At 39.7% G+C, this 26677-nt stretch overlaps 1 protein-coding gene across 4 annotated transcripts; it reads right to left on the bottom strand.

Moving 5' to 3' along the window:
• Positions 1–162: 162 nt before the first annotated feature.
• Positions 163–25012, bottom strand: zbtb7c (zinc finger and BTB domain containing 7C). Of its 4 annotated transcripts, XM_028462073.1 has the most exons (5): positions 24774–25012; positions 12348–12408; positions 2844–3564; positions 2067–2740; positions 163–1759 (listed from the first exon to the last, which is right to left on the bottom strand). In XM_028462073.1, the coding sequence occupies exons 3-5, from the start codon at positions 3540–3542 to the stop codon at positions 1144–1146; spliced, it is 1989 nt and encodes a 662-aa protein (XP_028317874.1). In that variant the 5' UTR covers positions 3543–3564; positions 12348–12408; positions 24774–25012; the 3' UTR covers positions 163–1143. The 4 variants fall into 4 exon arrangements, with proteins under 4 accessions (XP_028317874.1, XP_028317876.1, XP_028317875.1 ...); XM_028462075.1 differs by lacking the exon at positions 12348–12408; XM_028462074.1 differs by lacking the exons at positions 12348–12408; positions 24774–25012 and adding an exon at positions 9892–10244.
• Positions 25013–26677: the final 1665 nt, after the last annotated feature.

Raw genomic sequence — 26677 nt, 5'->3', positions numbered from 1 at the left:
TGGCACAAATTAATATATAATCCTTTAACTAATTTATAAATGTGAGTTCAGAGCAAAAAAAAATAATTAATTTGAATCTAAACACTACACACACAGTCACAGGCACACACACATTCACTCTTATGGGAAAACCAACAAATAAATCATTGTCCAGGACAAGAGCAAAGTTCAACATTTAAGTGTCTTTATAAAACAGATTTGTAAAATATAGCCAAGGCTCATTCATTTAAATACGCATAAATAGCAAGAAAATACTTTTCCCATTTCATTTCAAATATTTTGCAAAGTTCTTTATACATAAAACAGAGACAAACATCACGTAGAAAACAGGGCAGAATCTCTGTTGATTGGTCGCAGCAGGAAAAACATGAAGCGATAGAATATTCTGAAATGCACATCCTCTGAAGTCACTCACTAACAATAAATCTTATTCAAGTCTTTAAAATTGCAGAGAACACATCTTTGGATGGATTTTTCAAAAGTCACTTAGAGCAATATATCTATTTATATTTTTACATATAAATCTGATTACTACAGAACTGTAAACGCCTCCAGCATGACCAAAAGCTTGTCTATGTACAATAGTGCAGATGAGGAGCTTGAATAACAGAACAGTTGCAGGAACGCCCCATTGTCCATAATTCTGCTTTAGACTTCAAGTGTTGGTTTTTGTTTTTTTGTTTCTTTTTGACCTGTTTGAAGCAGCTGGATGCAGGTACTCAATAGTAATTTTTTTAAAAAAGAAAGTTCTTAATTATTTTTGTACAAATATGTACAAAGTGTGCAAATTTATAAGTCAGGTGCACCTTTTTGTGTAGTTTTAGATTTTTTTTCAACATTTTTACCAAACAATCTCATTACAATTGTATCATTTCTGTAGAAAAGCCAGTTCCCGGTTAATTTATATTCCAACTGCAATTTAAAGTTGTCAGTATGTCATCTTGTTTGTTAAAGTATTTGCAAAAATCATAAATTAGTAAACAATATCCTTTTTTTAAATTTGGATATCTAAAATATCTGTTGTAGCTCTGCCACTTTAGCAAGCTTCAAATTGTTGATGGATTTATCTTGTTCACTTCTTCAAAAGGTGCCTTTCACTCACTGGAGCTGAATAGATGCCAACATTTAAAGACATTTATTAATTCATTTTGCTGGCTCGGAGATGGGTGGAGCACGCTCCAGTCTCATGGTCCAGGGGTCAGAGGTTGGGCCGTAAAAAGGAGAATGGGTCAGCACTTCATTTCCTGCAAGAGCGAAAGCAAACACTCCCCTCTGCCTCCCTGCCCCGGCCTTCTCCTCCTCTGCGTTGTTCTTTCCCTCCATTTGTCGCTCCTCCCTGCTCCCCCTGCCGTCTGCACTCCTAAACCCCAAACCCCTAGTTCCAAGCCCCAGCAGCTCCCCAAGTCCATGGTTCTTGACCCCCTGGTATGAGGGGCTAATCCTGTTTTCTTCAAACAGGGTGGTGGTAGGGGTGGGGGGACACAAGAAGTTGTTGGTGGGTGGGGAACGCCAAGCAGCAGGTTTCCGGCCTCGCCGTGGACGGGATATGCGACAGCTCTGCCTCTTGATGTGTCGGTGTAGGTGGTCTGAGCGCGTGAAGCTTTTGTAGCAGTGCTCGCACTGGTAGGGACGGACGCCTGTGTGGATCCGCAAGTGGTTCTTCAGGTCATAGTTGTGGACAAACTTGGAGTTACAGTGAAGGCAGATGTAGGGGCGTTCTCCTGTGTGCTTCCGCATGTGGATCTTTAGTTTGTCTTGTCTGAAAAAAGGACAAGAACACAACAAAAAGTGTTAAACATCAGACTGAGGGACTAACATCAGATTAATCTGAGTGGGTTGCGTTTCTACAAAGCTCTAAAAACTGATGGAAAATATGAGAAAAAGCACAAGGTAGGTGTTCCATCACTAATGCACCGTCACCAACACAAGGGGCTTTCCACTTTAAACTCTTTGATACTCAGATGACTTTTAAAGACCTTTCAGTTAAGACAGTTTTCCATCTACCAAGTAGCTTTAAATGAACTACTGCTATAGTGGCAAAATACACAGAATGTACAGTTTGTTACCTGGTGAATCGTACTTCACAGATAGTGCACATGTATGGCTTCTCTCCTGTGTGGGTCCTCATGTGCCGCGGCAGTTTCCCTGCTCCCTGGATGACTTTATTGCAGATTGGACACTGCTGTGAAGCTTTAGGCTTTATCTTCCTCTCTTCCTCCAATTGCCAGGTAGGAAACAGCGCCCCCAGGTGCGACGCAGAGCTTAGGAAGCTCAGGTATGACCGGAAGTCTGCCTCATCCTTAATCGGCCCCAGTGAATGACCTTCTGATGGCGTCGGCCTGGTGTTTGTTGTGCCGCCCAGGCCAGAGCTGACAAACTCTTTCAGGAAGTCACTTTGGAGGAGACTGGGTGGGATTTCCTCTTTCACCTCTTCCTTTATGATTTCCCGCTTCACAGCTAGATCAAGGGGTCTGGAGGCCTCGAGTGTTGCAGACGTGGGTAAGGTGTGAGGGAGTCGGGTTTGTGCAGACGTTCCCGTTTTAGGAAGCTGATGATGGCCAGAGTCCAGGAGCTGCTGTGGAAATGTTGGGAACTCAGAGGCCCACATGGAGGGGTAGAAGCTTGTGAGCAGAGGTGAGAAGTTGGCCCTCCTGTCCAGTGTCGACATGCGGGGGTACAGCCCTTCCTGGAGGAGAGATTCAATGGAGAAATCCTTCAAGGCTCTGTTTTCCATACTCTCCTGGAATACAAGCACACACATCAGCCTTTCATAAGTCATTTTTTCTAACATAAAATAAAAGACGAGGGATTCATTACCAGAATGGGAAAAAAGGATCAAATACCTGTTTTCCTCGGATGGTGTGTGGACGTTGGGACTCTCTGTGCAGCTGGAAGTGTTGACGGTAGGCGGAGGTGCTTGGAGGCGATGAATCCTCAGTCACCGGTGGTGTCTGCTCTCCCCTGCTCTCCGATGACTGTAGTGACCTCTCACTGATGTTGTCCTCCTCTTCCTCGAGCTCATCTTTCCGTGACCCCAACTCCTCCTCATCCTCTTCTTCTTCCTCATCGTCGTCCTCGTCCTCCTCCTCTTCATCCTCTTCTCCTTCTTCCTCTCTCCCTCCTTCTCCTTTGCCGTCGCTGTCCATGATCTCTATGCAGACCTTGATGATGCAGGGGATCTCCAGCATCCGAGCTGCATTCAGGATCTCTTTGACGTTGGACGTCGTCACTGTCAGAGTGGAAGTGTAGGCAAACTCCAGGATTGCTGTCAAAGACTCCGGAGCTACAAAGTCTATTTCGTAAACAGCAGCTGTGTGATGAGAATCTCCACCGCCACTGGTGGCCACAGTGAACAGCTTCTTAAAGTACTGACTGCAGGCAGCCAGAACTGAACGATGGGTGCGGTACTCTTGGTCCCGTACGATGAGGACGACGTCGCACAGCAACCCGTCCCGTCGCTGCTCATTCAGGCTGCAAAGGACGTCACTGCTGTGATTTGGGAAGGGGATCCCGATCAGGTCCTCCTCTCTGTGGTGAACCATCCTCCTCTCTTCTCTTTGTGGCCTGTAGACATAAATGAGCTGCTCAGTAACATTTAGATAAAACTTGCCCATGAGATGCTTGAGAAACACACTAAACCATAACTGTTTTTTATAATTGATCACTGCCACTATTTGTGATGGTTATAGTCGCAGCCCCACAGATCTCAGTTGGTTTACCTGAGTGTGCATGGCTTTCTGTGTTAGGGGTAATGTGTTATAACACGTTACAGTAACGATATTACTTTTTTGGGTAACGAAGTAAAGTAATGCACTACACTTTAAATATTGGTAACTACATTACTTTATTGTAGGAATGCACTTTCCACTGTTACCCGTAATAAGTAATCTCACTACAATTGCAAGAAGTAACGAGTAACTTGTAATTCATTACTTGTTTGAGTAACCACCCCAACACTGATGGCTTTTCTCAGCTTGGTTCATGTGTGTTTATGATGGCCTGTCTCTGTGTATTAGCCCTGTAATAACCTGCTTTAACCTGCAATTAAGTGCATAAACTGAATAGTACTTAATTATTCAAGACTAATGTGGTTTCTAAAAAGTCTTGGCTTTTTCCTCCTTAACAAAATGATTTTTCAACAAAACTTTTTCCAATCATTGTAATTTTAAATTTTCAAAAATAATACTAGAGAACTGTGGAAAAACTATACCACACAATTAAATAAAAGTAAATGTTTTTATTTATATTTTTCCAAAAACTTTGAAAGAATGAGTAAACTCGTTAAAAAAGAAATTAAAAACATTGTAAAACTGTGGTAGATTTCATTTATTTATTTTTTTTAAAGTTTGAATTGTCTTTAAATGTGTGTTAGAAACCAAACCAGTAGTTATTTTAATTATAGATGTGTTTCATGGCAATGAACAATAACTTTATGTCATGGTGATGAAAGTATGTTAATACTCCTCAGAGTGGTGGGTTGGTTTTATTTTTCTTTGACAGGCGCAAACAACACCCACTCGTCTTTACGTTCGTTTTTACATGCATGAACAAAGCTACGGGAATTTTCCCTTCTTTTGTGTTAAAGACAACATTCAAACAGGTTTGAAAATGGATTTACAGAGCCACAAAAGGTCTGCAGTTTAAGGATCAAACTGAAGAGCTACTGATGAAGAGTGACGTACAGTACATTCAATAGATGGAGGCTTTACTGCCTAAAAAAAATAGGATCTAAAGCAAAGTTGATATTGTTAACACAATGAGTGACAGTCACTGATTATAATGTAGGCCTGCCTGTTTGTGGGCCATCTGTGCAGGAAAGGCAACACGTGGTAAATACAGCATGCCTCATTTGGAGCAAACATTATGTATTTATTCTTGAACGTGTTATCACAATCTCATGGTGAAATGTGCAGCAGGAACGAAAGTTTGGCACTATCCAAAAACTTGATAAAACATCAAAAATGTTTTGACACTTGATAGGTGCTTTTGAGGTAATGTTAATTATATTTATTCCCCTTGTTTGTTCCTGCCCGACGTGACCACGTTGCGAACTGATACCTTCGTCAATAATGCGTGTGATTGGGATGTGGTGAGAAATGTGGAGGACGACAAAAACAGGTCAGATTGTTCTCTAGATACTGTATCCTGTCAAAATGCTTACTTGCACCCTACCCTAACTTATTACAATATAGCACAGTAACCCACAGCCTGATAGAGGAGATAGGGTCTCATCGCACACACACATGCGCACATTAATATATATATATACATATATTTTGTCCTGTAGTTCCCTGTGCTCATACCTGTTGAATCACTGCACTGTTGTTTACACTCAAAGGGTAAAATCGTCCTCCTGGCAGCCGTGCTCAGTCATTCATCTATGAATAGAGCTTAAATTTAGACATCCACACTTGGTGGTCACTGGAGGCATGTGCAGAGAAATACTTTGAAGCAGCCCTGCACACCACAGCGGCATTGTTGGCTGACTCTAAATGAGCCACGCACACACACACACACACAGGCACACGTGCACAGGGTTTCTCGTTCTTGCTGTGCGTGAGGAGGGGAAAAAGTATTGCAGAAACTCAGTTAATTCACCTGCAGGTACAAAACTTGGAGACCAATCTCAGATGTAGTTTATTTCCGTCGATGTTGTTGCTAGGTAACTGTTGCTATGTTCACACCATCGATACATGTGCGGACATAATTAAAATGTCTATAGGAGAGTAAGTGGTATAGAATATAGGCTGAGGACCTCCTCTGTTAAGAAATGTGTGAACAAAAGAGTGAAAGAGACGTAAGTGACCAGTTAAACTAATTGAATAGCCGTTAAAAAAATGAAAAAATATGAGTGGTCTGCTGTGTCCATGATATTAAAACTACATCATAAAATGATGTCAAATATCGTGAGGGGAAAAACAGTGACCTTCTGTGTATTTTGTTCTGTTATTTGTTAAAGCACCAGGATGGTTAAAAGGTGGGAGAATCTTGGGTGAGAGAGTGAAGCAGGGATCAGATGGCCCTGAAAGTTCCCCAACAGGTTGCACAAACAGCAGCGGAGGGGCCCCTCCCTGTAACAGCCTGCCAAGGCAAACAATAGTGCAAAGCTTGGAACAACACTGAGAGGATCTGAGGGAGAGCGAGAAAAAGAGAAAAGGACTGGGAGGGCTCTGCGAACGCACTGTACTTAGTTTGCTTTCAACCCATCCCACCCACTCCTGGAACTATGGGACACGTGCTGCTGTTGCTGTTTGCTCGCCCGCTGTCCCGCTGAGCACCACTCCCCTCTCGTTCCCACTGTTTGCCTGCCACTAGCTAACACTGGCTCTTCGCGGCCAGCCCCTAATTACAATGTGGAGAGGATCTAAGAAGGATGTGCCACATAGACAGGGAGGGAAGGAGGGCACAGCATTCCCACCACAAGGTCCTGGAGCGACATTTCATCAGCCCAACAGTCTTAACTCTTCAGGCACCCCACCCACCCGGCTGAGCAACAAGGGTGGACACGCCGTAAGAAAAGGCCACTTTGGACTATTTGTCACTTTTGTGGCTCATGAACAATTATTAGTCGGAGCATTTAATTACTACTTAAAACCACTTTTGCAGAGGTGGAAGTAACTGATTACAAGTAGTCACATTATTGTAACTGAGTTGCTTTTATGGGTGTTTTTACTTTTTTGAGTACATTTCCAAATCAGTAATTTTACTTGTACTTAAGTACGTTTTAAAAGAAGTAAAGCGCTTCACTACATTCCTCTACTGAGTAAATCATTATTTTTTGTTTTAAAATGATCAACAGATATTGTGAAACTACAAAAAAAAGAACTGACCAGACAACTATCATAGCCGACCAACCAGATTAAACGTGATGCACCGTGCCAAAACAGCACTGAATACTGGTTGTTTTCTCACTTTTAGAGTTCATAATTGTAGCTATACTTAGAGCCTGAGATTTCTTTTATCTTTTATTTGAATTCATTGGTGTTATTTTATTTTTTTAAAAAGTGTACATTTTGATAAACATTTTATTTTTTAGTCTCTTTTTTTTAAAGTTTATACATAAAATGTTTACTGTATGCAAGGGAACCGTGGCAAGATTTATTAAAAATAAACATGGAGGGTGAAAGTAACAAGTAACCTTTACTTTGACTACTATTTAATTGAGCTACTTTTTACTTGTACTTGAGTATTTTATGTATGACTTACTTGTACTTGAGTACAATTTCAATCAAGTAACAGTACCTCTACTTGATTAGGATATATTGGCACTCTTTACACCTCTGGACTTTTGTCACTGTTTCGGTAATAATAAATCGCAATTTGTCCGTTGTCCAGATAGTCAGGAGGGCACGAGTTTCCGTCACGATGGTCTTAGCAGGGATATCAGTTGAATGTATGAAAACCATTCATCATAACTCATTTAATCAGCCGTCGTCTAATAAAAGCCTCGCTGCTTCTTTCACGCTCTCTTTTTTATTCTTCCTGTACTGGCCACATCTCTCCTCATGCTTCACTTAGTCACCAACACTTTCAACTTAGCACTCCCACCCCAAATTATGTGTCATCTCCATTCAGCCTTGTTGTTCTCATAAGAACTTTATCCGCTAAAATTCTGACCATCACGACCATCACCTCCTCCCAATCATTCTCCTCTTCCTCACTCTATCCTTGTTGCAGCTGTATCATCGTCATTATAGCCAGAGTGGAGTGGCTAACATTCCTATTACTGACTGCTCCGGCCACAAATCAGTAGGTTATGTCCATCTCAGCCCCTTGTCATGAGCAGGCCACTCATTTGGACTGGATGCTGCGACACCCAAAGCCTAGTTTATCCCTGTCAGACCAGTGCATCCACCTGACCCACATGCTTAATCACCAGCACCCAGCAGTCACCTGCTGCCCATCGTAAATACCATCTAAACAACTGTCACAGACGGACAATTGCACAGCCAATAATTTAGACCATTGACCGCCAAATTCACCCCCTTATTAGGCAGAGGCACTCATTGGAGCTACTGTGCAAACTAGTCCATTAGCACCAGTGAAAACAGCAGTGTACTAGTTTCTGTAGGAGACAAAGTCCTTGTGTTTTTTGTTTTTTTTTCCTTCTTTTTTTAAGTTTCTGGGAGCCTTTAGGCCGCAAGCGGTGGATATTTTCTTTTTTTTTTTTTTTTTAAATTTCTGTCAATTACAGCTGATAAGGGAGGTACTCTGTAACTGGTATATAATACTAGTTATACAGAATGGGTCATGTATTTTTAAACAATACTGGTTAATGTCAGAAAGAAAATTGAGGCTGCCGAGCAAATTAATGGAGAAACACTTTTAAAGAGCAAATATTGTTAGCAAAAAAGTGTTTAATTAAGCCAGATTTAGAAATAATAATAATTGTACTCTAAAACTAAACTCAAGTAAAAGAGATCTGAAGTGAAAGAAAAAGAAAATGATTTGATAGGCCTTTCAATAAATGCACAATAACATAAAGTTTTTTCTTTAACTGATTACAACTGTAATTTTTATGAATAAATCAGGAGAATATATCTTACTATTATGGTTTGCTTTCCTCCAAGGTCAAACAGCCACATTGAACATGTCTGTTATAGTAACATGACATCTCTCAAGTCTTTAGCGACCCCCTACACACACACACACACACACACGCACGCACACACACACACACACACCATTATCTCTTTCACCTATAAAGTAAACAAAGAGTTTATGATTAACTACGGAGTAACTTTTCAGTCATTAGAGGCCGTTGCATTGAAATATTTCTCTGTGAAACAAAAGATTTCTGCTTTAACTACGTCACAGTCAACTGTCAATGCCGCCTTTCCTATATTCGTTAAGTTCAGAGTGCATTAAAGGTCATAAAGTAACCACTGAGGTTATCATAACGCAACACAAACAAAATTATTACAGGCTTATAATTTATTCTATACGTTTCCTCATGTTTATTCTTGTAAAAGAAATATAAATGCACTATAGTTCTGACTTAATTACTTCAATGTTTTACTTAAATTCCCTGTGTTTAAAGCCTCTGTTCAACATTCACAGGCTCAAAACAAATTGTGATTTTATGTTTTTTGCCATTTTATGTTTTTTTTTTTTTATTTGATAGGTTGATGTCAGAAAATTTCCATTCACCGTAAAATTGGAGAATGAACAAAAGTTACTGACAATATACTATAGTTTATCTTTAGCATAGTTTGTACGAATTAATTCCAGGCTTTTGTGTTGTTTTTTCCCCCTCACAAAAAAAATCTTACTTTACCGAGAAAGGTTAAAAACCAAACTACTGATAAACAGTTTCAATAATAATAGTGCAAATCACGTTTTGTAATAACATGAGCTAAGAGTACTGTAAGCTTACTGCTGGTAAACAATAATTTAAAGCTTAGCCTCAAATCCAAAACATGTTTGGATTTTTTCCCCCTACATTCTTTAATATATCTACCTTTCAAGCTTGTGTTGAAGATGTTAAGGTGAATGATATGAGGAAACAGTTTGAGATATGACACTGAGAAAGTGTAATTACATTTGACAGTTCCATAATGTTCTGTTATACTGAATTGCTTCTCCTATTTTCAGAAACTTACAGCATTAACACATCAGATAAAATAAAGACAGCAGTCTGCGCGTCTTGCACCTTGACGGGCTGTGAGATTTAAAGATTAGGACGACGGTGCCGATAAAGTGTTGAGTGATGCTCTTACTGCCACAGCCACACACACTTGTTCACACACTTGCCCAATTATTTTGAACACACTGTACTCTGAATATGAAAACACACCCATGTGCACACTCCACATGTCTGGCATCCACAGAAATGAAATGCACGTCTTGATACGTCCGCCAGCATTCCTCAGGTGCACATTGCCTACGTACCTTCAGCCTCACGACTCTTCTCGCTAGTCTTTGTATTCCCCGACTACTGAGAGGCTCCGGTGCTCCTCACTTGACCTCTGAGCATTCCGGTGTTCAACTGTTACACCGATGTCCGTGTCTTTGCCTACCTGACAGTCAGTCAGTCCATTCAGAGAGCTCCTAACAATGGGCAAAGATGCCCATTCACAAAAATATAAAAGAGAACCCCCAGAGAGAGTTATCCAAGAAAGGAGATGCAAAGAGCAGAGTGTGATTCTTCAGTCTCTCTGTGTTGATCGTCTAGTGAGGAGTTCAGACTCAGGCTTACGGTTGTGAGTGGCTCGTACAGGACGAGTGAGAGAGTGAGAGGAAGGGAGGGAGGGCAACAGCACTGCGCTGTGGAGATGTCGCACCACTAGTTTTTATAGCAGGGTGGGTAGCTGGAAGATAATAATACCCCATCTTCCTCCACAACACAAGTTTAAGCGCAGTATGTAATAAGCCCATGGCGCAGACACCCTCTGATTTGGGTCAGACAAAATGAATTTTTAGTTGTGTTGGAGTGGATTTTGGTATAAAGGGACCGGGGCAAAAAGCTCTAAGGGGTTGTTTGGGGAGACTGAGGGGAGGGTAAAAAGGGAAAGTCAAAAAAGAGAGAAAAAGTTGGGAAAGTGATTGGTGCACCTCCTCTGGGTTGGTTGCATGCCACGATGTACAGAAGGAGAAACACAAGTGGCACTTAAAGCCTGCTGGTTTCAGTTCTGCACCTGTTTTAGCGCAGTCCTTTTTTCTTTTTCTTTTATAGCAAAAGTGAACTAACAAATGACAAAACTGTATTCTTTACAGATTCATGAAGAATCATAGGAAACACACACTTAACACTGGTAATTCAAACTCTCAAGTATCTTTCTCTGACACTGAAAGCGATTAACTTATAAGAATTTGAATAAAAATTCAACAATTTCCATTCAATTCGAAGAAAACCTGCCATCTCTGTTGAGGTACACAAAAGTGCTTATTTCCGATTACTGTAGAGCTGTTGACTTTCAAAGAGAGGTTTGGATCAGCAAAAGCCCAACGTTCAGATTCCTGTTTTGAGTCAGAGAGCAGAAATGCAGGGTAACCGTTGGCAAGCGTGTCACCACCTCATACTGGGGTGAAGAGAAAAAAACATTTTGCTGAAAGATGTAGAATCACACTGGTTAAACTGGAAGTGTAAAAAAAATATGTATTGCAGTATAAAATGTTGAAATAATAACAAAAAAGAAAAGTAATATTAATTCAGTTTCCTATGATCTACCTAACGTTAAAGTTATAAGCTAGCAAGCTATATACATATATAGTCCTAATTTTGTCTCTTTCCATCATTGTTGACTAAAATTCTGCAGGCTTTAAATCCATAAATAAGGGACAAGGGCTGGGATAAGACCTTTATAAGACAGGTTCATTGTATTCTACTGGTGCTTGGATATGTTGTTGCAGTTGTAATCTTGCATTGAGGACAATTTGACGTCAGTAAACCACATTTCCCGTAACTCCCTAGTGTTTTTGCTTTTCTCTGAAGCATTTTGCTTCTTCATGTAAAATGTTTTTTATGCTTCGCTGAGCTTGAAATACTTAACTTCTCGGGGATTGTGGTGTGAACAGCAAACCTTAGTGCGCTAATCACATTCCAGTAGTTTTCATTCAAAAAGGCAGAAGTTTGAGGAATTGTTTTCTTAGTGATGTCTCAACCTTCTAATCTACTGAGATGTTTCCATCCGGCCACATATTATACCCAACAATCATACTGTGAAGCCAGTCAAAGTGCGTTGAGTTAACCTACACAAACATCAGAGTGTGCATCAGACTGCTATGCCCACTTCCCCTCGGGGAAAACATGGAGCGGAGCGAACCACAGCCCATGCCCATGGCGGTTTGGGCTGTTTTGTAAAGGCTGAGCCAGTAGGCCAGCTCACATTGGCATCTAGTATATATAAACGGGGTTAGCCACTAACTGCTAACAGGCCAGACAGACGGCCAGAAAAACAACTTTTGCCATCATAGGTCTACTATCTGTGCTGAGCACGTTGCAGGTGGTACCTGAGCTCACTGCTTAGCCTTCTGGGTAAAACTTCAGGCTAGAAAGTGTCAGAGGAATGAAGTGATCGAAGCCAGAAAATCTAACATTGTTGACACACGGTATGTAATAGACAAGAATGTGCAATGTCGTTAATTTTCTGAACCATTTTTTGCCTGAGAATTTCACATGAACATAGAGAAGTTTCCCTACAAAAACAAATATTATTTGCCAAAAATGTTTTTGCCATATAGTCTATCTTTAATTTCATACCACCCTCCTTTTCTCCTTAGTGTTAAGTGTGTCAAGCCTTGCCTAAAGCTTGTGCATCACATGTTGCCACGGCCCACGACTGAAGGGTCTGAGTAAGAGTCATCTGTTTTGTCTGTTTGTCTGACTGACTGGCGTCTTAGCATACCTGTTTACTGCCACCTGCTGCACTCAGCACGATGCACGAGCCAAGACACCAGACTGGCACCCTGGAAGAGAGGGAGAGGTGTGAAGAGATCATTACATAAATGTCGATTATGGTGAGAACTTTAAAGGCGTACTTAGCTCGGAAATCTGTATGGTGCCATAAAAATTCTGAGCAGATTTCCAGCAAATAAAAGGGAAGTCTTAACTTAACCCTCGGGGCACCTTTATGAAAGATTGACAGTCTTTGAGCTTAGGTACCATAACGGCACCCTTCATAAAACTGTCATAAAAATGTTGGAGATAACCCCCCCACCCCATCCCCACCCCCCACATTTTCTCACATCAGATCTTTTCAGCAATCCAGACCTAAACATAGACATGAAGTTTTCATTGTATTTTTTCATGAGAAAAACACAAAACATGCTTTTTTTTTTTCAAAAACAAGGTGCAAAGTGTAACATTTCATACAAAGTTATTACAGCCTTGAGTAGGTCAATAATTGATCGGAACATTGATTTTTAGACTTTGAGGCTATGAGCATTTATTGAAGAAAAGGACACTCTTCTCGCTTAGGTACCACAATGGTACTCTTCATCAAAGTGTAATAGAAATGTCATATATAAATATTTTTTCCCACTTTTTTCACGTCAGAACTCTAGACCTAACCATAAATATAAAATTTTTCATTACATTTTTATTTATTTCATATTTTTATGCCCTTTTTCTCATAAACCCCTGATTTTTTTCAATGAGAAAAACACTAAATATGTACTTTATGGTCTTGTAGAAAGGAGGGAATCTTAAAAAGTATTGTACCAACACCATGGTTCAATAATACAGCGCATCAATTCACACGTGACAGCTGGTCTACACACTTTTTAACCCTTTACCGGTCACTCTAGAAAGATACTTGATTGCAGATGACTTAACTTTCACATTGGGTGTTGCTATTATGCTGGGAGCTGTTTGAGTAATTTATCGGCTATAACCAACATCTTTTCTTTGATGCTTCACAATGTTGACATGATAATTTAGTGAAACACCAAATTGGAATTACAGAAAGTAATCATCTAACCATCATTGTGTAAGTTATAGAAAAACTTTGAAAACAGCTTCGGTTTTTCTTTCTTACATGGCACAAAAGTGCTTCACACAAACCACTATTGATCCACATCACAGCCAGAGTAAAGAAGGTAAGGTACATTTTTAACTCCAGAGAACCAAAATTTACTCCAGTCAAAGTTCTTTCAATATTGGAAAATCCACTTCAGTAGCTATTGCCACCCTCTAATGGTGATTTTCATTTATTTTCTTAGTTCTATAGACCGGTGGTTCTCAACTGGTCTCACCCTGTGACCCAATTTTGCCACCGTCATTAAATCGCGACCCACTTTTTTTTTTTTTTTTTTTTTAAGAATTCAACCAACCAAATTAAATTTTATTAATCCATATAATCTTTTTTTTTTTAAACATAAATCTATATATTTGACTGTGCAACAAGCATTTCACAACAGGCCTGTCAAAAGAAAAGTTTATTTCAAAATAAAAGACAAGTCCAACCCAACCAGAGAGACTTTAGATATGTGTTTATTTTTGACCAGCCGTCCGTGACCCACCCAGTACAGGGCCGCGACCCACTTTTGGGTCCCGACCCACCAGTTGAGAATCACTGCTATAGACCACGCCTCTTTTTTTGTTGGAATGGATGGCTCTCTGTTACCCAATGTCATTGTTGTGAAAAACGTATGACAGGGTTGGAAGTAATAACTAACAGTATATCAGCTCAATTGATAGAGGTAACACCTGATTGAACAAACCCAATGGGCAAAGTTCTAAATGTTTTGGAGCATTTCAAAGGTTTTCCATAAACGTTATAAATCTTTTAGTTGGCCTCCAAATATAATAAACTGGCCAACTTTATTTAGTGGGTTCAAAAAATGGTATTGGAATTATTACAGCAAATGCTTTGCCATTGATCAGCGTCAGTGCTTTTCCATCTGTGGACATATAAATTATTATGCCTCATGTCAGTGAGTGGCATGAGGTAAATCAATTAGTATGCTTCAGGTTTTCTAAGTATTGATGTCATGGCTCCAAAATGGCTGGACTAAAACACTGCAGTATTGGCAAAAAAAACCCCTAGCTGCCTATACTGTGATCGACTGGTGCAGTGTCTTATGCTTAGCATAGAAATAATATGCTATATGTGTGCATACAGTGTTTAAAAGAAAAAACATAATTTTTTTTTAGCTTTTACTCTGGGCTTTTATTACATCAGCAGCACCATCACAGGCAGGTTTCACCTCCAATAAGGACACCAGCATAGGTATGTTTATAGGCACTTTTTCCACTATGCTAGCAAAAGTAACAGTTAACATGAGGCTAATCAATAACCTTTTTTTTTTTTTTAATACTCAGATTTTTTAAGATGTTTCGAACAGTAAACGGGAGCCAAACTTTTCTGTTTATTGCAAGACTCGATGTGAAAGAATAAATGTAGAAGTTGGTGTTTATAACTGTGTGTAATGCAAAAAAGAGTGAGATTCACCATCTTTTCAACTTGACTAAGCCTAAGTTTTTTTTTGTATATTTAAGGTCCCATATCATGCTATTTTTCACCCCAAAAACATAGTATGAGGTTTGTTTTCTCAAACTCGCCTGTTTTCCAGAGTTTTAGCCCCTGAAAAGTAATTTTCTGAACAACTCTAACTGACTCAGCTTATTTGCAGCCTATTTATGCATATTCATGAGTGGGCGTGTCTATAGACAGGACACTGACCACCTCCTCCCCGCATGGTGACGTAGGGCAAGAGGACGGCCCACCCTCCTTCCACCCACTCCGTAGCCGGGCTCATGCTGCTTTATAAACACGAGACAGAGCGTGGGGGCGGGGCGTTTGCCGGTACATACATAGACTGTAGAAAATACATACATAGCACTGCGCAAAGGACGCTCAGACGATTCACCTTTGTGGGCGTGTCTGTTTACATGTAAATCATGGCAGAGAGCTTCCTGGAGGCGTGGCTTCTCCAGCTCAGTGCCGCGTCAAATTCGTCATCAAAGTGGGAACGCGTCATCAAATTGGAGCGAGGTGTTTGGGCTCACCCTGCAGTAAGAAAGGAGCAAATCACCCTCTAACGATTGAGGAAAACACTTTGGGCATGTGTATGAAGCCCTAATAGCACTTTATGATCTTTAAAGCACAGAGAAGTTTGTTTAGCTTAACATGGGCCCTTTAAGTAATTATCACACAGGATGTTGCACCCATATCAGGAAGTAGCATGCCTCATTAATACGATGTCTTTTTTCAAACATAGATCACAACATGTTTCTAATCTGAACACACTGACATCAAGCTAAACATTATATGTCTGGTACTTTTTAGTGTTGTTAAATTATGCTCAACCCATTGATTGTAATGCCAAAGCAGTGAACGCCTCCGTGCGTCATTCTGGGTGTGTTTTTGTTTTTTAATCTGAAATTCTTTAAAGTGCCAACCCACACTTTCTCACAGTCTCTCCAACAAGGCATTTATATGGCTACGCTCATTTATAACAAATCAACAAGAGTGGGTGAAGTTCAAACCCAGATCATGATGAACGATGATTTGGTAACAGCTTTGAGAGCTGAGATGTCAGATTTTCTTAAAGATAATCTATTTTTGCCTTTAATAATAAGCAGCTGATTGTACACACTTAACATGTTGCCGTGATTGTCCATTTTATTAGTCAATTACAACCATTAGTTTCACTTAAAAAACAAGCAATATACATTATGTTCATAATATAGGACATTTGGACCACACCGAGCCATTATTTAATAAAACAAAATTACTTACATTACCAGAAATTGTAGCTTTTCAAACAAGTCAAATAGCATTTAAAGCACAACAACTTCTCCCTAAAAATATCCACAAACTATGTATTAGAAAAGTTGAGACTTATAACTTACAAGACAAAATTAACTTTAGGTCATGATACACGCACGGACAACAAAAAAAAATGGCTTTGTGTGTCAGTCAGCAGTACCAGGTTGTGGAACAGTTTGTGTGTGGAAATAAAAAAAAAAGTCTGAATTTAAAGCAGTTAAAACATAAATAGATAAAGTGTTTCTTCTCGGAGCATAAGTGTTAAAGGGAAAAAAATTGTAAATAGGTGTATATAAGGTGTAGACAGATGAATGAATAGTGGATTACATTAATTGTATAATTCTATAGATACAGTATATATCAATGCATTTTGTGTATATACTGTATATGTATATTCATAGTGTAAATGGGTGTATATTATAAGATTATATGTAATTGTATAGTACTAGATATTTCAGGGGGTAGGATCATATAAGTTTATATTTCGTCCTAAAATAATTCTGTTTCAGTAAATTCTAAGAAAATACAGTATTTTATTGAGCAGCAGTACTTATAGTTTGTGCTGAATTTGTAAAAAAAAAAAAAAAAAAAAAATACTAAAAAATAACTGTGAACATTCCCAAATATTGCAATGTGCTCCTGTACCCCTAGGGGTAAGAAGAACCAGTGTCCTACTCCTTTTTGACCATGTACAGGCTTCACAAGCAGGTTTTTGTCTTCAGTACTCAAGTAGAAGTATAGATACTTGAATAAAAAACAACTCTGGTAAAAGTATAGAAGTTGCTTACTTACTTGAGTAAAAGTTAAAAAAAAGTACATGTTACTAAATGTGCTTAAGTAAAAAAGTTAAAAGTAAAACAAATGTCCCTTCAATAACAAGACGGGTTTTTAAACCAGCAAATTCCATATATATATATATATATATATATATATATATATATATATTTTTTAGAACTTGTAGAATACTGGTACATGGAAACAAGTTAAAACTGTTGCCTTTGATCACCTGGAGAATTTATCTCTCATAATAAATAACATTTGTAAATAAAATGTAAAAAAAGAAAGTGTCTATTCATACGGTTGCCGTACAGACAACCCCCAGTGTGATTGGTACGTTTACCGAAGTACACGTACGTAGCGTCTTAGCGTTAGAGTTAGGTTATAACCCAATATCGCAACAGTTTTTAGGGTTCGGTAAAGGTTTACGGTTAGGTTTAGTCTTTGTCACGTGACCTAAACTGGCCAATGAGGGGCGCTGCGAACGGATAGAATGTTGGTATATTGATACGGCAACCGTGCGGATTGCCACTGCCAAAAAAAAGTGCGAATACTCAATGCAAAAGCTCAATTAAACCTAGAGCAGCTTTAAGTTGAACATGTTTGCGTCTTTTTACGTAGTGACGTCATCTTCGAAGGTCTTAAAAGTAGCGAGCTCATTTTTAAAATGTAAGGAGTAGAAAGTACAGATATTTGTTTAAAAAAGTAAGAAGTAAAAGTAAAAAGTCACCAAAAATAAATAAATACTCAAGTAAAGTACAGATACCAGAAAAAACTACTTAAGTAGTAAACCTCTGAGAAGAAGGAAAAGAGACAATCACCGCCACCCCCACCATCCTAAGATAAGGCATGAAGCAGCCTTCTAGATCTACGCCCTCAGCCCACACAAGTCCAAGGCCAAGCAGGAAGTCATAGATTCTTTAAGACAACATGAGGTTTATCCATAAGCTCTGTCTCTTTCATTCACAATAAATAACACACAGATAGACCTTTGTCACTGTCTGTCAGAGCTCACCTTAGAGCGCAGTGTTCAGGTGATTAGGTGAGGGCATCTCCAGTCTACAGACCTGGATGACTCTGTCGTACCTTTCTCTCACTCCGACTGCTTTACAACTACTCTAATCATCTAATCAGCATTGGAAGGTTCGCCTGAAGGGAGGTAAAGTACACAAGCTGCATATTTAGAGCTGAGAGCCCTGACAGACACTCAGATATGCTTTACAGAAGACTATAAAGGAGTATAATTTAGAGTGCGTGTGTGTGTGTGTGTGTGTGTGTGTGTGTGTGTGTGTGTGTGTGTGTGTGTGTGTGTGTGTGTGTGTGTGTGTGCGCGTGTGTGTGTGTGTGTGTACGCACAAGTGTGTCTGTGTCTACGAGTAATTCAGAGAAAAAGAAGTCTGAGGACTCTGATGATATTGTTGTATATGTGAAGTAATTGAGTTTGAATGGCTAAGCAGCACTAAAGTAGTTCATCCTAAAGTGGATGCTAAACATAGCAAATATTTCACACACCTGTTTATTAAAGTTATGACTCACACAATAAGTTTTTTTTTTTTTTTTTTTTTCAGTTAAGTAACGTTTCAAAATGACCAAAAAGTCCAGGTAAATGTTGAGGCATTTGTATGTGTGCAGTGCATCCCATCCGCCATAACTTTAGAACATTGTGATTAGCATTGTATCTTTGGCTTCCACATATTTGCAGTGAAACTTTTGTCATCGTGTAATTCTACAGGTTTATATAAACTCAAAACATCTTGTGCAGTTTGAGCTACATGGCCATGTGTTTGATGGGACTACATTCATGTGCAATAAATCACAACCAACAGTGAACTATTGCTAAGGATTGTGACCCTGTAGTTGGAACAGTTCATTTGCTACCAAATAAATCCCACCCTGTAAGTTAGAGGTTACCAACCACTGGGCCGTGGGCCATTACCAGTCTGAGGACCATTTGGAAGCATTGGGAATTTAAAAGAAATTATATGTAGTTTTTTTATTTATAAACTCCCACACTTGACCCAGTGCTAAATAGGGCATCATGGATCATGGATCTCTAGACCAGAGATGGGCAGTTATTATCACAGAAATGTGATCGTGTCTGATGCAAGGGTCAGATTATCAACAGTCATGTCAGCATTTTGAATAATGACCAATCTGAGCATTAATACAGGAAAGGATAGATGATGGTTTGTGTGTTTTTGTTGTTGTTGCAACAACAAAAACACACTTTTTAACATATTTTGTGTTTTTGGAGTAATGTTGCATTTTTGTTGTTTTGTGTGTTCTGAGCCCTTTTTGCATATTTTTGTTGTTTTGTATTTTTTTTATTGTTATTTTTGTACATTTATATTCATTGTGTATATTGTATAGTCATCTTGTGTGTGCTTTTTGAGTAATTTTGTGCATTTCTCTGTTATTTTGTATGTTCTTTGGAGTCATTTTGTGTATTTTTTCAGATTTTTCTGTCATTTTGTGTGTATTTGGAGTCAATTTGTGCCTTTAATTTTTGACCGTATGTGCCTCCCCGGCCGCCAGTTGCTAATGCTTTACACTGACCCTCAGTATTATCAAACTGTCTGAGAATCCTACTGATTGTTGTCTGATGATTACTATGTTCTATTTATTATATTATAGTTGGTTGATCATATGCCTGACTTTAATGACTATAAAACCCCTGACCGTGCAAGTCCACCAAGAAGAATTGATGCTAGTTTAAAGTCAAAATGTGTAACACATGAATTGTAAAGGGTTTGGGTGTGAAAAATCACAATTCTTTGACATCCTACAAAGCCAAATTAATCATCAGCAGTCATATTAACCGTCTCAATGCAATTTAGTGTTGTGTTGTTTCATTGGCTCATAGGTGCACGTGTGTTGTGCTCATGGCACGAGGGTCGTCAGGTGTGTGAGGACAAATCCCGATGGTGATAACAAGAGGGAGGCCAACCCTGGTGGGACAGCCTCTGTCTGCCCTCAGGTACTGTGTGTGTGTGTGCACATGTGTGTTTGTGTGCGTGTGTCTGTGTGCGTGCGCGTGTGTCTGTGTGTGCACGTGTGTCTGTGTGTGTGTGTGTGTGTGTGTGTGTGCCCTTGGGCGCTCTGGCACTTCCTAATTAAAACCAGTCAGGCTGCAGGGCAGGGGAGACAGATGCCTGTCATGACACACACACACACACACACACACACACACACACACACACACACACACACACACACACACACACACACACACACACACACACAAGCATACACATCCACCCGTGAGGTGGTAGACCTCATCCACATTTGCAAAGATGCCGCTGTGCTGCATGGGTCAACTATGGGTAGGTTGAATTTAACTAACTAAAACTTTAGGCACAGGGAACCATAGTTTTTGATAAACATGACAAAACGCATTTAAATTACAACAAAAAAAAATAAAAAATCAAGTGACTTCTGCTGCTTCACAAAAAAACTTGTGACTCTTTATCAACCCGTTTTTTTTTCAGTGCTCAAGTTAAGGGAACTTTACCAAAACTTAACGAAAACCTGATTTTCTTAACCTAAACCCTTCTGAATTACATCCAATGTGTTCACCAGTGACACACACGAAGTTGGAAGCTCACACTCATGTGCAATTGTGATCTATTGTAGCTCCTAGATTGACACATCTCTCTCTTTCCTTGGCAAAGACTGAGACATAATTGTGCTGAATGTGTGTTACCTGTAGACTCTGTCACATCTTGTCTTTTTCCTCCTCGTGTACAACTCAGAGCTGCAGGCGACCACATATTGTACTTAACAGGCTAACTGTGGTTTGTCTGGGGTGGGTGGGTGGATCAAGGCATGCTGCTCTTCTTTCTCTCTCTCAGTGATTAGATAGCATAAGCAGGCCAGCTAGCCTAACCCACACACTCATGTCTCTAAAACTGCCATCCAGCCCTGCTTTTTCTCTCACTGCCTCTCACACACAGGTGGGTGGACCCACTTATTCAACCCAGATCTTTCTTTTAGACATTATGAAATACTGCTCTTTTTATCCCCTTATAATTTTTTTTCCTTTTGCAACTACCCCTCTAATGCAGCGTGGCAATTATTTCTATACATTTCCTAAAATACTTTTATAACGCTGTGCTCAATACAGTCATTTTCAAATTTTCAACATTATCGCTTTCACCATATTTACTAAGAAGAAACTTGGAGGTATAAAATGCTAAGAGTCGTTTACAATGGCTTGGTACTATTTAGGTAATTCGAGGAAACACCAACTATGTGAAACACAGTGCATCATTAACTTTGCTATTGACATTTCTAAATCCAAAATATATTTCCATTACGTTTTTTAATGACTTAAGACAATGTATTGTATGATTTAATACACTCTGGGGCAGATTCACAAAAGGTTTAGTGGTATTAAAACGTGTGCAAACGTCACTCCACGCACTAATGAGTATAAAGCCCAGGAAATCAGGACCGCACGTCTTCATAGTGTCAGAATGCGGCCTAATTCCATTTAGTGCATTTTCCTCTGATGAATATGCATAGTAGGTAGATTTCCCAGGGGGAGCAAAAATATGGGAGGAGGAAATGCAAATAAATTAATGCAGGAGATGCAATGCGATTCATGAAATCTGGAACTGTTTGCGGTGATTGTTTTAGTACGGAAAAATAGTACAACTGACAAGAAGGTGCAGACACACGCAGTTGACAGAAAACACAGCGGAGATGGAAAAAAGGCTGTGTATGTGTGTGTCAGTGTCATATCCATATGACCATGGATTAATATCCCTTCGGCCTCACTGCTCCACTGAGCATCTTTCTCTCCATGTTTTGACCGTCAAAGTCTTGTCGTGTTGATGTCAGGCCAGAAACAGCAGATCAGATGCATAATTTACGCATGATCACTGATGGCACAATGGTGACATATGAGAGTGTGCGTGACACAGCACTGCTCAGACCTGCGCTGGATGATGGCCAGTAGATCATCTTCAAAAAATGCAGACTGATTGACAGACTGTGTGGTTGTATTAACTCAGATCAATGGTAGATCAATAGGACGGTTTCTGTCCTAATTTGCCTATTCAGCAGACAGAGAAATCCATCTGCCTCAAATTTAACTTCCTCAAATTTCAGTATTTGTATGCACTGACATGAGCAAAATGCTCATTTAAATATAGGGGCGGTCAGCACCAGTTCTGCTCGTGCACTAATAATTGGTGCAATCTTAAGTGAATTCCGCACAGCAGGTGAGGAAACTGTGTCACTAAAGGATTTAGGGAAGCAACTGAATTACCACCCTTTATTTCAGATCTTAGTGAATCCGCCCCTCAAAGCTTAGCTATACCCCTACAATGCACAGATCCATATTAATCTATTGTAACATCCATCCATCAATCCCTTGATCCATCCATCCATACCTTTCCATCCTTGCTACATCTGTCCCAAGCAAGTGTGTCTTTCCACTTCAGGAGATATAGTCAGTACAATGTCCAATGTCTCAATGTAAACATGCTAATATTATTTAGAAAGAACATGTCCATATCTTAAATCTGGGCTGTGAAGACGGTTATAGTTTGATATTATTAAAAAAAAAAAAAAAAACTTATGTAAAGTTCATGCACAGATAGGAATATTTTTTTAAGAATGTCATGATGATGACTAAGCTAAAGTCAGATAAAAAGGATGATTTTTTTTTTTCTCAACTGCAATTCTTACTTTTTTTTTTTTTTTTCAAAATATCGTGAACCGTGTCTATTGTCACAACCCTACAGATTAGTGTCCCAGCGGCTTTACTCGACTGTTCTAGTGTGGTGTGAGCTAAACGCTCACATGTGTGATGAATCTCCTTAGACATTATCATCTGCCACTGGCCTTCCCACACAACGCCCTCTGACGCTCCTCTATTCCTCCACACAGTGTCCAAGAAAAATGCACAAAATGGACAAAACCAAATACGGAACCCTTGGCCCGCTTTAAACACTGTTGACATATAGACTGTATTGCACACAAAGGACCCTGCTCCATACACTTAAAGCACCTCCGAGGAGAAATCATAAACGCAAAGTTAACAAAACACATGTAAACCTGTTCTGTAAACTCCTCCGCCCCTTAATATTCTGTGCCAGGGTGAAATGCTGATACGTTGGAACCAGAATTATTCCTCTTTAATCCAAGGTTCGACTATCAGTGGGAGTCTCCTCCTCGTAGGAGGCTGTGGAATGTGATGCCCTGGCAATTGGCATATACACAATCTTGTTGCAGCAAAACTCATTTTTTGTGTTATCACAAAACAAAAACTTTGTAGTTTGACGAAGAAGCCTTTTTACCCACTCCCTATTCCCACCATCTTCCCATCCTCCGTTGTTGCCTTGTCGTGACAGTCTAGAGCTGTGTTTTGTGAGGAACGTGAAAAGTACACAAATCCCACAGAAGGATCCTTTTTGGCAGGGCTTAGCCCTCCCACCTACAGCAGCCTCCTCAAGCCTCGTCCCATCCCCTATTCATCTGTGAAGGGCGGCTTACTCACCCAACCCAACTTCACACAACAAAACCTGGACCTCCACGCTATGGAGGAGGACACGCACACACACGCACACACATTGTAGCTGTGTTAACATACTGTACATATTTGTGTTTTTTGTGTGTCAGATTAAGCTGATACTGTTTTTATCACATTTTTGCTGGAGTGGTTGATTCTCTGTGCAGGTTTAGAAAACAGAAAGTTGTTTCCACAAAACTCTCGTCCTGGCATCTGCAGCGAGTGAGGTTAAAGCCATATGTTAAGGCTTCATGTATTCAGACAATTTTTTTTCAGGAAATGTACTTTTAAAATTACTTTAATCTCCTGACATGTTAGTGAGGAAGACTGACAGTTGGCAGTCCATTTCAAAGTACATTTTCTGAAAAAAGTTGTCTGAATGAATGAAACCTTAACATATCATTTCAGAAAAAAGCAACTTGCTGGAATTATTGTGAGGTTAAAACCAAATTTTTGTTTTGTGGGCATTCTCGCACAGTATCAGATGGGACAAAGCGTGTTGACACACTAACGCTGTCAGCAATATAGTGAAGATATTGCATAATTTCACACACTCCTTCAATCACTTAAAAAGGGCTTATCTTAAACTGTAGTGTAGGCAATACTATAGGTAAGGTTGTGCAAACATGAATGAAATCTGCTTCAGGTAATGTTTGCTAAACAGACCAGAGTCAGAGTAGGAAAAGCTGTGGAACAAAAGACGTGCAAGGACCAGGTTTTACACGGGGAGTCCAGGCAGACAGAGGTCTGCATTCGTGGTGTGTGGTGGGAAAACGTGTGGTTAGTGTCGTTCAGATTTTATCCCCCTCTCACCCTCTGTGCACTCGAAAGACCTTCAGTAATAATAAAAGCTGGTAAAGATACAGGATGAAGCTCATGTGTCCTTTAAATGCGGCTAAAAATATTGAACGCAACCCATGTTTGTCAATATATCCGCCTACTTACGGCTAACTTTGTTTTGTTTTATAATTAACTTTGCAACCTTGCAATGACAGGAATTTGGCTCAGAGAACACAGACTCACACTTCCGCTCTCATAGCTGTACCTTAATCTGTCTAGAATGAAACATCTGCAGTATTAGGCAATTTCAAAATTTATGTCAGAACACAAAGAAACCCCATTCCCTTAAAAGTCTGTTATTCTTCAGTTTGACTGTGGGCACCTGAGCCGTTCTTTGTAACTTTTTATAGAAAAGAAGAAACACAGAATAAAAAAGTACCAGTAAAAGGAAATATAAATAAAAAAGACAGCGAGATGTCACTGACCTTTAAATAAGAGAAGGTTGGATGGTAGCTCCTCGCTCTTTCACACCCTGTCAGGAAACTGAACCCGGTCTCAGCAGTGACAGAGTTGTGAAAGTGAGAGCGGGCGAGACAGAATCAAATTTACTCAGAAGGTGTGTCAGTGATTTTGGGGGGGGGGGGAGTGAAAAGGGACCGTTTCATAGAACAGTTATCTAAGAAACACAACAATTTACAAAAACTGCTACACCCACCAGCCAAAGCCAACAACCCTCCCTCCCTCTAAACCAAAGGTATTTGGCAGCGTTCCCTCCAAGTCCACCTGTGCTCAGGGGAGGGGAGTGACGCACACTGACATACACCCAAGCCTCAAAACCTGCTCGTGAGCTTGGACTGGGTGGAAGGGTTGTATTTGTGAAAAGGGAGAGCCCGGTCTGATTGAATCAATGTCTGTGCACTACCAGTGGGACCAAAACCTTAATTTCTATAGTCAGTTACAATTCTTAAAAGCTTAAAGCAAAGATTAAAACAGATGTAAAGGCTGTGAAGCAGGAAGGAAGACAGCAGACAAACAGAAAAACCTCTTTGCAAGGCTACGGTGTCTGATCTTAAATTTCTATTTAGGGTGAAGGTGAAAACATGCGGGTGATGAGACATATTCACTATACAGAGAATTATTTAGTTATAGAGAGAGGGGAGGGGTCTGATTGCTAATGGCAACCGAAAGCCAAGAAGTTACTTAGTATTTCCTTAAAAAAAACAGATATGAGCATGATATCAATTGGTGATAATATCAATGTGTATATGCAATAACAATTGTTTTGTTTGGAAACCAATAATGCTGTGTAATGTTTAAATAGGGGCATGTAACAGTAGGGTGGGATCAGCAATGGTAATTACTGAAAAGGGAAAGAACAAGAAAAACAGGCCATGGGATGTTTGTAAATGTTCGTCAAATAACCAAGTTAGTGGGATTTGGAGTCATTTATCAAAAACAAACAAATCACCTGTTTGAACTCAAACAGCCTAAAGTTTATTGATTAGCGTTAGCAGGTCTGAGGTAGGAATGAAACTGGAACTATCGCCCTCTGCAGTCACAAATGTTTTTAATCCTCTTTTGGTAAACAAGAGGTTTACATCAGCATCTTTTACTTTTCCTGATTATTTAGAGAAAATCAGCACAAGTTGTCATTTTGACCGAAAAAGCTGCTTAAATGATCTAAAAACCTGGCTTAGCGCTTCACTCCAACAGAAAACAATGGGATGTTTACGGGCAGTGAGGCCATGTGACATCAATCACGTGATTTCAAGATGGCGTAACAGGCTCTAAAACTGTAAAATAGTCCCATATTTAAAAGGCAATAAAATAAATATGGTGCATAATAATGCATTTTGTTTTTTTTTTTTAGAAACATCTTATAAGTACATTAAAACATTTAGGCCAAACTTGTAAAAACAGTAGAGGATCCCTTTCAGGGCCAAACATACTCGGGCTGAACATATGGGCGACCATGGCTCAGGTGGTAGAGGGTGGTCTTCTGATCGAGAGGTTGGGGGTTCGATCCCAGTACCTGACTATGTGTCGAAGTGTCCTTGGGCAAGACACTGAACCCTAAGTTGCTCCCAGTGGTTGACTAGCACCTTGCATGGCAGTCCTGTCCCACTGGTGTGTGAATGTGAGAGTGATTGGGTGAATGAGCTGATATGTAAAGCGCTTTGAGACTGCTTCAGTGTGGTGATAAAGCACTATATAAATCAAGTCCATTTACCATTTTACTATAGGCTTCGGTTTTAACTGCCTTCAACTAATGGTATGCAGGTTGCATATGGGCAAAACACAATTAGTGTTTTTCGCACTTAAACACTTAAAACTGTTAATCCTAAAGGTGCATGAAGACTCTTTCACTTGTAGCCCGAGTTTACCATTT

The sequence above is a fragment of the Gouania willdenowi genome, chromosome 12, assembly GCF_900634775.1.
Source record: "Gouania willdenowi chromosome 12, fGouWil2.1, whole genome shotgun sequence".
Lineage (NCBI taxonomy): Eukaryota > Metazoa > Chordata > Actinopteri > Blenniiformes > Gobiesocidae > Gouania > Gouania willdenowi.
The sequence above is the reverse complement of the archived record's forward strand: the minus strand, read 5'-3'. Positions and strand labels throughout refer to the sequence as shown.